The 14,613-nt window shown below is 40.7% G+C and overlaps 1 protein-coding gene across 1 annotated transcript in view; it reads left to right on the forward strand.

Moving 5' to 3' along the window:
- The window catches only part of MALRD1 (MAM and LDL receptor class A domain containing 1), a 285,631-nt gene that overhangs the window by 66,305 nt on the left and 204,713 nt on the right, over positions 1-14,613 (forward strand). The window contains exon 17 of the mRNA XM_009937935.2: positions 936-1,348. Within this exon, the coding sequence (XP_009936237.2) occupies positions 936-1,348 (413 nt within the window). The remainder of the gene's footprint in view (positions 1-935; positions 1,349-14,613) is intronic.

Here is a 14,613-nt window from a genome sequence, read left to right on the forward strand (position 1 = left end):
AAACACAGGACACCTGATAAGCTTGAGGGGATACAAGCCTACTCTGATTTTGCTGACTATTGACTTAAAACTGATCTAAATTTAAAAGAAAGTGAAGCCTTTCCAGCCTGTCTCAGTTTTCACACTTCTAAAATGTCTATCTACATTATAACTCACTTTGAGGTCTATAGTAAGAAAGTACTATATGACTTGCAGTTTTAAACATTATGAAAATTAACAGCTAAATTAAAAAAAAAATGGTTATTATATCAGTTACTGCTTTGAAGAGCAAATGCAAAGATGAAATTCAAGTTCTCCACCTCAGATACACCTTTTATTATTTTACATTAAATTAATTTATCTAATCAATATATTTTCCTTGGTGTCAAACAATAAATTGCAGTTGTGCTATAAATACCTCCCGAATTTCGCTTTCATAAAGCTATCAAGCTACTATTATTGAGTATAATAGAGATCTAAAACTCAACCCACTTTTAGGACTACTTCTGCTGTGTGAAAATATATTAGGTCACTTATTGCGCATACCTACAAGACTATATCCTATTGTTTGTTTCATCCAATTAACCTCAGTTTTAAATCTTTTACTCAGCTAAATTTCAGTTAAAGAACTTTGCATGCTTTAATTATAAAAATACACGAATGTAGTAATACGAATAATAAAATATTCTTCACAGTTCTGTTTATTTTTTAAATTAATTCTGTACAGTTTGCCAGATACATATTGAAAGATGAGATAATTAACGTCTTTTTTTTTTTTTTTTGGTCCAGGGAAGTGTATATTTATAGAAGAAGATATGTGTTTATATAGGAATGAAATTTTTGCAAGGAGACAAAGATAATTTTTTTTCATCGTGTTAGATATTAATGAAGGTATATTAAACAACAATCAAGAAAATGGTGCTTTCACTTGACAGTCTCTTCTGTTTACATTTCAGATGCTGACCTACAATGTAACTTTGAAAATGGGCTGTGCAATTGGGAGCAGGATGTTGAGGATGAATTTGACTGGATCAGAATACAGGGTCCAACCCCCACGGTTAATACAGGCCCATTGAAAGATCACACGACAGGCACAGCCAGAGGACACTACCTCTACATGGAATCCTCGGACCCATACCAGTTCCAAGACAAAGCAATTTTGCTTAGTCCTCTCTTCAACCCTGTGGACAACGGAACCTGCATTTTCCGCTTTCACTATTATATGTTTGGAAAGCAAGTTTACAAGCTGTCAGTCTTTCAGAGAACAGTGAGCAACACCAATGGATGGCTGTTGTGGCACACGTTTGGAAATCAAGGAAACCAGTGGATCAGACAGGTACTTTACATCAGCAGCTCTAAGCCATTTCAGGTATGATCCTTCTTGGTTGTGAAGTGCTTATTTGTTACCTCATAAAACACTGTGAGTATATAAATGACTGTGCAGTCACAAAGCTATTTGTAACTGTCGGATCAAATTTACTTTGAAATACCTTTGTAGGGTTTTTTTGAGGAAATATGTCTGAAATTTTTTTTTTGCGGAATTTACATTTCCCCAGAAAACACGTGATTATAATGTTTTGAACAGGAACATGGGATATTTAAAGTAGATGTTAATTTTGCTTTTCAAGCATTTAGTTAAACAAACTTACCTGAATCTACTACAGAATGGCAAAATTTTGATTCACTCATGAAAACAGGACTATTAAAAGGAATATCCTTTTCTACACCTTACTTTTCCAAAGTTACATGTTAGTCTTTCATTATATAATGTAAGAAAAAATATCAGTTCAAAATATTTGGGTGCAAGGCTAGCCAAACAGTCAAATTTCATGTGGAGAAGGATATGATAATAGTAGGTTACAGCTACAAATCTTGGTTTATCATGTCACCTTTTTGAAATTGTGTATGTTATTTATGTTTCACTCTGTGTGAACTGTTTATTCTGGTTAGGTTAATGAACCTGCAGGTTTATTAGAGGAGACATTAGTTCATTTAAGTGCTGACTGGTCATAAAATTAACCTAAAAAAACCCCAAAAATGTATTACAAAATGAAACAGTTCCCTTTGAAATTTGATATAATGCAATATTTACTTTCGACTGTTCCACATTTGTTTCCCAAAAGATTATTTTTAGGTGGAGTAAAGTTCTATCGTCTTTGGAGGAAAAGGCCTTAATATTACTGTAATGGCATGGAGGCACCTGGAATGAGAGTACTCATTTTTTGTCAAAACTCTTTGTAGAAGTGCAAAGGAGTATCATCATAAAGTTAACAAGGCTTTTTTTTTTTTTTTTTTTTTTTAATTTCTCCAAGTAAGAAAACTTATCCTGTGTCTGGTAGTTTGTCTAAAGATCCCTAAAGCCACGTGTCCTACATTTGATCTCCTGAGGATTAGGAAGGTCTGTTCAGTAACTGAAAATATTTTTGCTGCATTAGTGTTATAGGGCTTTCTATTGTACTTGCCTTGTTCTGTGCAGGGAATGCAAAGATCTTATATTCTTTTGATTTAGTTTTGGTTTTCATTGTAAGTTTTGAAGGTCATGAGGTTTAAGGTATCATTTGATAGTTTGTTCTGAAGAAAGAGTTCAAGATCTGTTGTTCATTATTGTGTACTGCATTTCTCTTGATGGGACTTGCTGTGTCGCAACCTACAACCCGTTAAAACTCAGAAATTTTGAAGTCAATATGTTGTTACTCTGTTGCTAATATGTTGTCAAGTGCTGACCTCTTTCCAATCTTCCTTTTAAGTGCATAGTGTTTGGATAATTCTAGAGCTAAAGATGTGGAGGGGGGAAAAGGTCTTCACACTCTGGTACCACTTTTTCTCTGAAGCCATAAGTCTATTGAGATGCGTACTAGAACAGCCTCTCGGTTAGTTTTGGGCTGACTGCTGGCTAGGTAACAGTATTAAAGTTTTAGCCTCTATGTTTACTATGTTTTGTACCCCACACTTTATAAAGACAGTGGTTCAGTGGTTCTACACCAGATGCTTAAAGTCTTGTAGGTCACCTCCATGCCTCCAAGGAAATGTTTAGGTTCACTTGAGAATGGATTTTTTTTTTTCCCCTTGAAAATAAAAACAAGCTAGAACTTTTTCATAATTGTCTGATCAAAATACATGTCTTGACATGTCTTCTCAGCCAAAAATTCAAGGCAGCAAAGAAAGGTACCTGAGGAAATTTGGAAAGCCAGATCCCCTTTTGAAAGTCTGGAATTCTGTAGATATGAAACTTTAGAGCCTTTAATTGAATGGTATGGCAGAAACCCAAAGGGAAAAGCAGGTGATGGCTTCCTTTGCTCACACCAGCTCCCACTAAACCCCAGAATCTTAAATTTCTCAGGAACCCTTTGTTCTAGCTGCCATCAAACCGTGGCTGAAGTTTGGTGCTGTTCCATCAGATGTTTTACATCAAAACAGTAAATGTGACATCAGTGAGCAGAACAGGGTTACCTGGATGAGAGAAAAGCGACATTTAGAGGTAGCTTATTTAAATGAAAATAATGCAGTTCTCTCAGCCAAAATTTACTGTTTCTCTTAAATACTAATACTGGTCTAAAATACATATGCTTATAAAAATTTTTGTGGCTTCAGTGATCTAGAGTTTCCCTTTGAGTTCAGAACTCGTATTACAGAAAACTGAAAGAATTTTTTTTTTTTTTTTTTTTAATTTTGGGTTAAAAATATATTCCTTTTCAAGATATTTGATTTTACTATATGGGACACTTGTTTCTACATGAAAAATTGTAGGCTGTTGAGTGTGGTTATCTTTTTAGTTGATCAACATTTATTTTAATCTCCCTGAGAAGTTTATTTATGTGTCTGTTCCTTAAAAGCATGTTTGAAAAGGTAGTAAAATAGCAATCTGTCCATGGTAGCCTACATATACTGATGATGAATAGCGTTTGCTTTTATCTTCCTTGAATAATCATAATACCTGAAATAGTTTCTGCCCAGAAGGAAGTGCAAAGATTCTATTTTAACATCTTAGATAAATGTAGCTGTGTTAACTTGCTCCATTCAAATTTCTGTGGATACAGAAAAAGGAAATGGTCATATTATGTAAACAATGGCAAAATTCTGTGTTTCAATCCTTTTGGGCAGTGTAGTCCTCTTTTAGACATGATATAAATCACATATCTACTGAGTGTATCATACGATATCTAGGTCAACTTTACTATATTACAAACCAGATTAATGAAAAAAAAAAAAGAAAAAATAATTACCTTTCCCACAAGCTAGTTCACTTTTTGCTCATCTGCAATATGGATGTGTATCTCTGTAAACTAATATGGTTATAGATCTTTGATACTCTAAAGCATAAGTAATACCTAAAGAAGTCTAATATTCTGTGATGATTTTATAATGTTCAGTCTAGATTTTTTAAGATGGCTGTTATGAAACTTAAAAATGCAAATACATTGTTTAATTATGTGATTAACTGTTAATGCTACATTGAGTGTAGTCACTAAAAATTTTAGTATTTTGAGTATCATGTATAAACTCTTAAATTTTCATTCAAATATAAATCTTTCTCCCTTTAAATATGAAAAACAAGGACCAAAATCAGGAGAAAATAAATAATGAAAATTTATTGAATCATACTAGCTTATAGAAGCTTCTATGAGGAATAAAATTGCAATTAAGTGGGTATAAAATGCATTTGGTATTTTCCTATTTTACAAGTGGTTAAGAAAAGTAAACAACCAAATCCAATGTGATAATTTTACTCTTATTATCAATTAAGTATTAGTTTAGCAAGTAATTGAATATTGATTGAAAATTAGAATGATACATTTGCGATGAATATAGAATAGCACTATGTTCTACAAACACAAACACAAGCTGACCTCTCTCCAGGTACTGTTTTTTAGTACCTTTTGCACTATTTTTATGTTCTTCTCAGTGTAGAATCTAAACTGTTTTCATTTTAAGGGCCTGATTCTGAAATGTGTATGACTGAGTATATTGACAATGGTGTAAATTAAGTTTCTCAAGCTCCTAAGCAGCGTTTAAAACCAGATGTAATGGTCTGGAATCTGACCAAACAGGGAAGACAGAGAGCTAAAGCACAGTGCAACCCTTTCCTTTTGATTTGTACATTGCTATTTGTACCTTTGACACCCTAACGTGCTGTTTTCAAGTACAGCGGTTGCAGCATCCGTTGCTCATGATTTAAAACAAGACAATTTTTTATATTCAAAAGTTTTTCCAGCTTGGGGAAAAAATACTTTCTGTCCTGAAACTGACCTCTATTTCGTTGAAGTAGAATGTGACTTGTGTCTCTGAATTCTTCTGCTGTTCTGAACACCCCTGTCTCTTATTCAGGCTGAGGTATCAAAACAGAAGTGCTGACCAGTTCTATTTCAGATGTTCTCACATAAAGGACTTTGATGTTGGCATTTTACTATGGGTTGTAAATGTATCAAAATTAATTAACTTAGTTGTCCTGTAAAATTCTTCTGTCTCATTTGGCGTTACATAGTCAGATGCAAGTCGCCCCTTGCAACATCTGCAAGGTAGAAATGTTCAATAAGACGGTAGTTACAACATTTTCGTTGTTGTTGTAAAGCCTAGAACCCCTAGGGATTCCCATATGCCATCACCCTTTTAACTTCCTTAGCTCATAGGATCTGAAGTTGTAGCCACCCAATGCTGAACTGGGAGACATCCCCTGTTACAATCACTGAGTGTCACTTCTGGATCAGATAGTGGGAAACATCTTTGAGAATCACTAGGGTCCCCTTAGCCTTGCAGACATGAAGCAATGAAAGCCAGCCTTCAGGAAGGTCTTGTTTTACTTCGCTACAGCAGAATATTTACCGAGTGAAGCATTACAAGTGTCATCAGTCCCAACTTAGATAGCCACCTTGAAAGTTTTACCCCTAAGAGCTGTTGTATATTGAAGAGAAAGCCTTGGATCACTTCCAAATAAATACTTCATAAAATTAATGCATTTCCCAATAGTTTGTATAAAAGAGAAAATTAGTTCCGAAACTATTTTCTAACTTAGTCACAGCTCTAATAATGTATTATTTGCGATCTGTGACAATATCATCAATATAATACTAGTTGTATGGCCGTTGAAAGGGCAATAGATGGGAGTATTATTCCCAACAAATGGGAAGGGTGAAGTGTTCGTCATAATTATTTCCAGCACGTAAATCCTCAGGTATACTTCTTGAATGGTGCTAAACCAGGAACTGACTTTGTTATTTAGAGACAGAGTTTTTCTAAAAACAGGTAAGAATCTAAAGAAATTTTTCTTGGTTTCTGAGACACTAGATCAAGATGATTGTTTTGTCTTTTAAGAAGTTCGTTTCAATCTTCATTTTTCATCTTTTCATTTCTGTTATGGAGTTATAGGTCATATTATACCTTTTCTTATAAAGATTTTCAAATTCAAAGACAAAATATCTCACTCTGAATGTATTTTATTTTCAGTTACTGTTATCTTTTAGCCATAAAATTAGTTGTGGAGGTACATAGTTACAGTGGAGTTTTAACCTTGATTATAGGGTTGTGTTATGTTTTCCTTAGTTATACTCAGTTCTCTTGTTATGGCTTTGGTATGCCCTTGACATCAGACCATTTTGATGTCAAATACATGTGTAGTAAACATACATAATTGTAATCCAAGGTCTTACCATTCATCTAATAAGAGAGACAGAAAGGGCTAAAAAATGTATTTAAGGTACTACCAGGTAGCTGGCCACAATCACATAGGCAGTATCTACTTTGTCACACTCTACTCCCTCCCTTTTCCTTCCTCAGTGAGATGAGATAGTCGTTCTTTGGGAATTCTGATGATTTGCTCTTTAATAATCGAAACAGGATCACAAAGCTCACTCTTTGGTTATTTCTGCAATTCTTGCTATTCCTTGCAATATCTTCCCCCCCTCCCCTGACCTTTCTGTAATGAAAAACCCAGGGTTTTAGTGGAAAATGGACTTCTGGCATAATTCTACTTTACAGACTATTTTTGAAGTGGTTTTGAGTTCTGTTTCAAATAAAAAGCCTGTGCTATGGCAAATTGTGAGATTTCAGCATTTAATGTTTTTATTTCATGCACCTGTAGTGGTGATAATTATATTTCATGTGTGAATAACGTAGCAGGACTTTGCATCAATTTAAGAAAAGATAATGACTTGCTAGTCTTCCTCGTCAGCTATAATATTCTTGAAATAAGGACATTTCAAGTTTCATTTCCTACATAACAAGCATCAGAACTATAGAAATTACAGGTTCTAGATCTCATATCACATTTCACAGCACCTCTGAGAGAAATTTTCAGTAGGGTTTATAACATCAATACTTTTGTATATCGACTTCAGTGTGGGAGTTTTTCAGTCTTCTGTAATCATTAACTTGTAAGTGTCAGGTTGAAATTCTGGACTTTTACATGTATACTCCAAAAATGGAGCTGACCAAAATTAGCCGTATGCGTACTTGAAGTATGCATAACCCATCAACCTGGCACCATTCTGTGACCACCTGCACAGGTCAAAGGCACTTATCCTACCTGACCCTCAAGGCAGAATGGTGGGCACTGGTTTGAGAGCAAAGGCTGCAGATCCGGCTGGGGGGTCTGCACCATCTGCCCCAGTGGTGGCCTCCACCCAGATGGAGCTGCTGAAGGGAGAGGCTGCAGTGCAGACCTCCAACTTCAGCAAGTGCCTAGACCTTTCTCCTGGGGCAGGGACAGGCAGCAGACCTGTCTGCAAAAGGTGTACCCAGGTGGAGGAGCTCCTGCAGCAGGTGGCTGAGCTGCAGGAGATGATGAGGAGGCAGTGTAACATCAGGGAGACTGAGAAGGAGTTACATAGCTGGTTCCAAGTGCAGTCTGCAATGAATCCACAGCCAAGCAGCCAAAAACTCCCCCACCAGCACACGCAGAAGGGAGGGGGGGTCTATAATGCAAAAGAATGGAAACTCGCAATGGCGAGGATCAGCAGGAGGAAGAGACTTCCCCTGAAACCTGAGATGGCCTTGCAGAACCACTTCACCGCTCTTCAGATTGAAGAGCAAAGACCCGTTACATCAGAAGAGACACTGGAGCTGAGTAAGGCATCCTGATCTGCTCACTTTTTAACAACCAGCGCAACTAAGACTAGGTGATGGATAATAGTAGCAGGCAACTCTCTTCCGAGAGGTACAGAGGCACGCATCTGCTGACCTGATGCACTCTCTAAAGAGTTCTGCTGCTTATCAGGGGCTCATATCAGAGATGTCACTGAGACCCTACCAAGCCTCATACAGTCTGTTATTTCCCACTGCTGTTGTTTCATGGGGGCACCAGCGATTCAGCCAAGAGCTGTCTAAGGAATATCAAGAAGGACTACAGAGCCCTGGGAGCAGTGGTAATAGACTCTGGAGCGTGCCTGACAAATTTGGTGGCCTTCTACAGTGGGGTTACAGGGTTGGTGGATAAGGGAAGAGCAACTGATATCATCTACCCAGGCTTCAGAAAAACACTTGACACTCTCCAGCATGACATCCTTGTCTCTAAATTGGAGAAGTATGGATTTGATGGATAGACCACTCAGTGGATAAGGAGTTGACTGGATGGTTGTGCTCAAAGTATTGCGGTCAATGGCTTGATGTCCAAGTGGGGACCAATGACGAGTGGCGTTTCTCAGGGGTTGGTAAAGGGACTGGTGCTGTTTAACATCTTTGTCGACAACACAAACAATGGGATTGAGTGCACCCTCAGTAAGTTTGCCTATGGTATCAAGCTGTGTGTTGTGATTGACACACTGGGGGGGAGGGATGCCATCCAGAGGCACCTTGGGACGCTTGAGAGGTGGACCTGCACGGACCTCCCAAAGTTCAACAAGGCCAAGTGCAAGCTACTGCACGTGGGTCGGGACAATCCCAAGTACAAATACAGGCTGGGCAGAAAACGGATTGAGAGCAGCCCTGTGGAGAAGTGCTTGGTGGTACTGGTGGATGAAAAGCTGGACATGAGCCAATAATGTGTGCTCGCAACCCAGAAAGCCAACTGAATCCTGGGCTGCATCAAAAGAAGCATGGTCAGCAGGTCAAGAGAGCTGATTCTGCCCCTCTGCTCTGGCGAGACCCCACCTGGAGTCCTGCATCCAGTTCTGGAGCCCTCAGCACAGGAAAGACATGGACTTGTTGGAGTAGGTTCAGAGGAGGGCCAAAAAAACCTTCCCATCCATTCCAAGGATGGAACACCTCTCGTATGAGGAAAGGCTGAGAGAGTAGGCGTTATTCAGCCTGGAGAAGAGTAGGCTCCAGGGAGACCTTAAAGCAGCCTTCCAGTGCCCGAAGGGAGCCTGCAAGAAAGCTGGAAAGGGAAGTTTTACAAGAGGAGGTAGCTATAGGACAAGAGGACAACTCCTTTAAATTGAAGGAGGATAGATTTAGATTAGATATAAGGAAGAATTTATTTACTCTGAAGGTGGTGAGGCACTGGAACAGGTTGCACAGAGAAGTTGTGGATGCCTCCTTGCTGGAAGTGTTCAAGGCCAGGCTCGATGGGGCTTGGAGCAACCTGGTCTAGTGGATGGTGTCCCTGCCCATGGCAGGGAGTTTGGAACTAGGATGATCTTTAAGGTCCCTTCCAACCCAAATCATTCTATGATTCTGTATTCTGCTTCCTGCATGCAGCTTTGCAGGAAGAGTGCACATACTTTTTTATTGTCCCAAAGAGAAGTACTATTTCCTAGTGTGAAAAGCAATACGAGGAGACAGTGTTTCAGCCTGTTACAGTTTCATATCAGCCCATGTAGCTAGGACTTAACCTTACCACTCGAGTGTTGTTAGAAGGAAAGTGGTTCTGAAGAGTTTGTGCTCTTTCTTCTGTATATCCTAGGAAAATAAATCAAAGTATTTGTGTTTTTGCCCTTACATTAGGAAAAATAAGCTGAAAAAAAAAATTGATGTAGAAATGTTTGACCCTTTCCATAATACTTGGGTAATCAGTGTTCCTCATAGAAAGAGAGATGGTTGAGAAGTAACTGAGAAACATTAAATCAACAGTGTCATAGAGAAGGTGTATAAAGAATGATCTTTAATGATTTCTCCGAACAGAGAGAATGAGAGGTACTCTGTGAAATAATTAGGCAACACAATCAAAAAACAAGGAAATACTATTTGAGGATGGTCTCTTCAAGGAGCTATTGGCAGAAATCCCGTGGGCCAGGGATCTCGAAGGCAGGGGGGTCCAAGAGTGCTGGTCGCTCTTCAAACATCACTTCCTCCATGCTCAGGAGCAGTGCATCCCCCTGAGAAAGAAATCGAGAAAAGGAGGCAGGAGATCTGCATGGTTAAACAAGGAGCTTCTAGCGGAGATCAGGTGGAAGAGAAAGGTCCATGGAATGTGGAAGAGGGGCAGGCCACTTGGGAAGAGTACAGGAATGTGGTGAGAGCATGCAGGGATGCGACGAGGAAGGCCAAAGCCCACCTGGAATTGAAACTGGCAAGGGATGTCAAAAACAGCAAGAAGGGCTCTTCAACTACATCAGCAGCAAAAGGAAGGCTAGGGACAATGTGGGGCCGCTGCTGAATGAGGCGGGTGTCCTGGTGATGGAGGATGCAGAGAAGGCAGAGTTACTGAATGCCTTCTTTGCTTCAGTCTTCAGTGCTAAGGCTGGTCCTCAGGAATCCCAGGCCCCGGAGGTAAGAGAAGAAGCCTACAAAGAGGACGACTTTCCATTGGTCGAGGAGGACTGTGTGAGGGATTGCTTAAGCGATCTGGATGTCCACAAATCCATGGGCCCTGACGGAATGCACCCAAGAGTGCTGAGAGAGCTGGTGGATGTCATTGCTGAGCCACTCTCCATCATCTCTGAGAGGTCCTGGAGGACAGGAGAGGTGCCCGAGGACTGGAGAAAGGCCAATGTCACTCCAATCTTCAAAAAGGGCAAGAAGGAGGACCCAGGGAACTACAGGCCGGTCAGCCTCACCTCCATCCCGGGAAAGGTGATGGAGCAGCTTATCCTGGAGGCCATGATCAAGCAAGTGGAGGAAAAGAAGGTTATCAGGAGTAGTCAGCATGAATTCACTAAGGGGAAATCATGCCTGACCAATCTGATAGCTTTCTACAATGGCATGACTGGCTGGGTAGATGAAGGGAGAGCCATGGATGTTGTCTACCTCGACTTCAACAAGGCTTTTGACACTGTCTCCCATGATATCCTCCTAGGGAAGCTGAGGAAGTGTGGGCTGGATGAGTGGTCAGTGAGGTGGATTGAGAACTGGCTGAATGGCAGAACTCAGAGGGTTGTCGTCACCGGTGCTGACTCTAGTTGGAGGCCTGTAACTAGTAGCGTCCCCCAGGGGTCAGTACTTGGCCCAGTCTTGTTTAACTTCTTTATCAGCGACCTGGAAGAAGAGTTGGAATGTACCCTCAGCAAGTTTGTTGATGACACCAAACAGGGAGGAGTGGTGGATACACCGTCAGGCTGTGCTGCCATTCAGGGTGACCTGGATAGGCTGGAAAGTTGGGCAGAGGGGAACCTGAAGAGGTTCAACAAAGGCAAATGCAGGGTCCTGCACCTGGGGAGGAATAACCCCATACATCAGTACAGGCTTGGCGTGGACCTGCTGGAGAGCAGCTCTGTGGAGAGGGACCTGGGTGTCCTGGTGGACAACAGGTTAACCATGAGCCAGCAGTGTGCGCTGGCTGCCAAGAAGGCCAATGGGATCCTGGGGTGCATCAAGAAGAGTGCGGCCAGCAGGTCGAGGGAGGTTCTCCTTCCCCTCTACACTACCCTAGTGAGGCCTCATCTGGAGTACTGTGTCCAGTTCTGGGCTCCCCAGTTCAAGAAAGATGAAGAGCTACTGGAGAGAGTCCAGTGGAGGGCTACAAGGATGATGAGGGGATTGGAGCATCTCTGCTGTGAGGAGAGGCTGAGGGAGCTGGGCTTGTTCAGCCTGAAGAAGAGAAGGCTGCGAGAGGATTTAATATATACTTACAAATATCTGAAGGGTGGGTGTCAGGAGGATGGGGCCAAACTCTTTTCAGTAGTGCCCAGTGACAGGACAAGGGACAATGGGCACAAACTGAAGCACAGGATGTTCTGTCTGAACATGAGCAAGAATTTCTTCCCTCTGAGGGTGACGGAGCCCTGGAACAGGCTGCCCAGGGAGGTTGTGGAGTCTCCTTTTCTGGAGATATTGAAGACCCGTCTGGACAAGGTCCTGTGCAGCCTGCTGTAGGTGACCCTTCTTCGGCAGGAGGATTGGACTAGATGACCCACAGAGGTCCCTTGCAACCCCTACCATTCTGTGATTCTGTGATTCTGTCTGTTGTACAATTCATTGCTGAGGGATGTTTTGGGTACAAGGAAGTATGAATGAGGTCAATAAGTAGCCTGCCAAATTATTGAAAGAAAAGTGTGTTAAGGGCTACTAGCACAACAATGAGGCCACCACCTCCCACCTGGGATATACTGTGAACCCTTTGGGAGCTATCACTGCATGCCTGCTCTGTTCTTATTGTGGACATGGCAGCTGTCCACGGGGAGACGCACACTGCAGTTAGCTGAACAGCTGACCTAACCTCTGGTGTATCTGTCCTCATGCAGTGAGACATTGTGCTGCAGACAGCTTTCGGTGCATTGAGAGCTTCACCCTTTTTGATATTCTAACTATGATTTCAGATTTTCTGCAGTCATTTTCACCCTTATTGAACCAGGTTTGTTGTTGTCAAATGTTGTTAGGCTTCTGCCTTGGTTTGATTGTCTGCTTGTTTCCTTTTTCAAGGCCTCATTTTCAGTGTGTGATGACATACCTGTAGGAGTTTCTTAAAGTTTAGTTGGTCAGATACGTATATTTCATTACAAGCTGGTGTTGAAGGAGCTCTGAATTTGTCAAGGACTTCTCTAAGATGTTTCTTACACCTCTAATACCCACTTGTGATCATTTTTCTGTTATTGCTTTTGATCAATTCGTGAGTAGCAATTTTCACACAAAGATTTAGTCATCATGGATTTCCACTCTAACAACTGCTTCAGTTTGAACTTTCAATTTCTCATCCCTCATCTTCCTTCTCCTACTCTTCTCCTTTGCACTTTCCTTAATAATGTGCTGAGATTAGTATTCTGGGATTCTTCCCCCCCCCCCTTTTTTTTTTTATTTTGTCCTTTAAACGTTACCACATGATTCTGTTGCTTCTTACTCCTCCTGTTCTACTCCAGATACATGGATATCCAGCCACACTTGCTGCAGCTTGGTAGCTTTTTCTGGGCACTAACTATTTTTCTTCGTATCTCATCTGTGTGTTGGCTGCTTTCATCCCTGGTACCTGCTTGCACATTGCATGCTACTCCGGTTTTCACATTTACGTTGTGCTATTGGTTTCTGATCTGTTTATAATCATCATTCTCAGTTTTATTTTCACTGTGGCAATGTAAAGCTCAACTCGTTCAGCCTTTCGTCATAGAAGAGGTGCTCCAGCCCTCCGATAATTTTTGTGGCCCTCCTCTGAACCTGCTCCAGCAGGTCCATGTCTTTCCTGTGCTGAGGGCTCCAGAGCTGGATGCAGGACTGCAGGTAGGGTTTCACCAGAGCAGAGGGGGAGAATCAGCTCGCTTGACCTGTTGGCCATGTTCCTTTTTATGCAGCCCAAGGTATAGCCTACATTTCTTTGTAGGCTAGTTAAAAAACAACATGCCCAAACCCAAAAGAGTTGCTGTGTTACTGGTATTTCATTCTCAGGTCTTTATAGAATGTGTCCTGGTATGTTGTGATGTGCAGAGATCCTTACAGAGTGTCTGGGAACTATGCCAGAAGATGATGATGTCGGGCCAAATCGTGTGGATTACTTCATGTCTGTTCTGTTGAAATATCAATGCCTTTTGGTGTTACAGCTGACGTGTCTCATGTCCGTACTTCATGCAGAAGACACGTAGGCTTTGGTTTGGACAATTCATGCTCAGGTTTCTTCATCAGTCCACAGTCTATATGAGAACCAATATGCACATAGAGTGGACAATGAGGGCACAGGGACACTTGTGGGAAAGAATAAAAAGCAAGCATACGACTTTGTGGTTAGTGGTGAACTTTGTGTTGAAGGTGAAGGCTATTCAGTACTACAGTATGAGGTGAAATACAGAGAACTTGCACCTTGAAGATGTGTGTGGTGCAAGGAGGTATATTTGAAACACAAAAAAGTAGTGTGTTTTTTTAAAAAAGTCATTTCTGAACATCTGTATGCCATTTTTGACAAGTGGATTTCAGAGCACTGAAAGCAGTATGAAAACAAGGAAATCACATGAGAAGCCAGAAAAATACACTGTCTATTGTGTAAACCTTCAGGGATAACTTCAAGTTTTTAGCTGAGTTCTTTGGGAAAGAAATTGCTCTTTTATTCAGTGCTATTACAGTACTTAATACTAAGAAGCCATAATCCTCTCTGTGGCAATAGAAATAATTTATTCTTTGTGTTACTTTTTTATTGGTGTGCAGTGGAGGACTTGTCATGGTGTGATCAAGTTACAAAATATACACAGATATAACAAAGAAGAAGAATTTCTAAGCTATCTTTACAATGCCTTTTCCAGCCAAAACTGTATTCTCAATTTCATATCTGTCAGTTCTTGGCAATTTTTTCTGGAAGGAGGCAGGGAGGAAAAAGGGTGTGTTTTACCTTTTTTCCCTATTTACACG

The sequence above is a fragment of the Opisthocomus hoazin genome, chromosome 4 (genome assembly GCF_030867145.1).
Source record: "Opisthocomus hoazin isolate bOpiHoa1 chromosome 4, bOpiHoa1.hap1, whole genome shotgun sequence".
NCBI lineage: Eukaryota > Metazoa > Chordata > Aves > Opisthocomiformes > Opisthocomidae > Opisthocomus > Opisthocomus hoazin.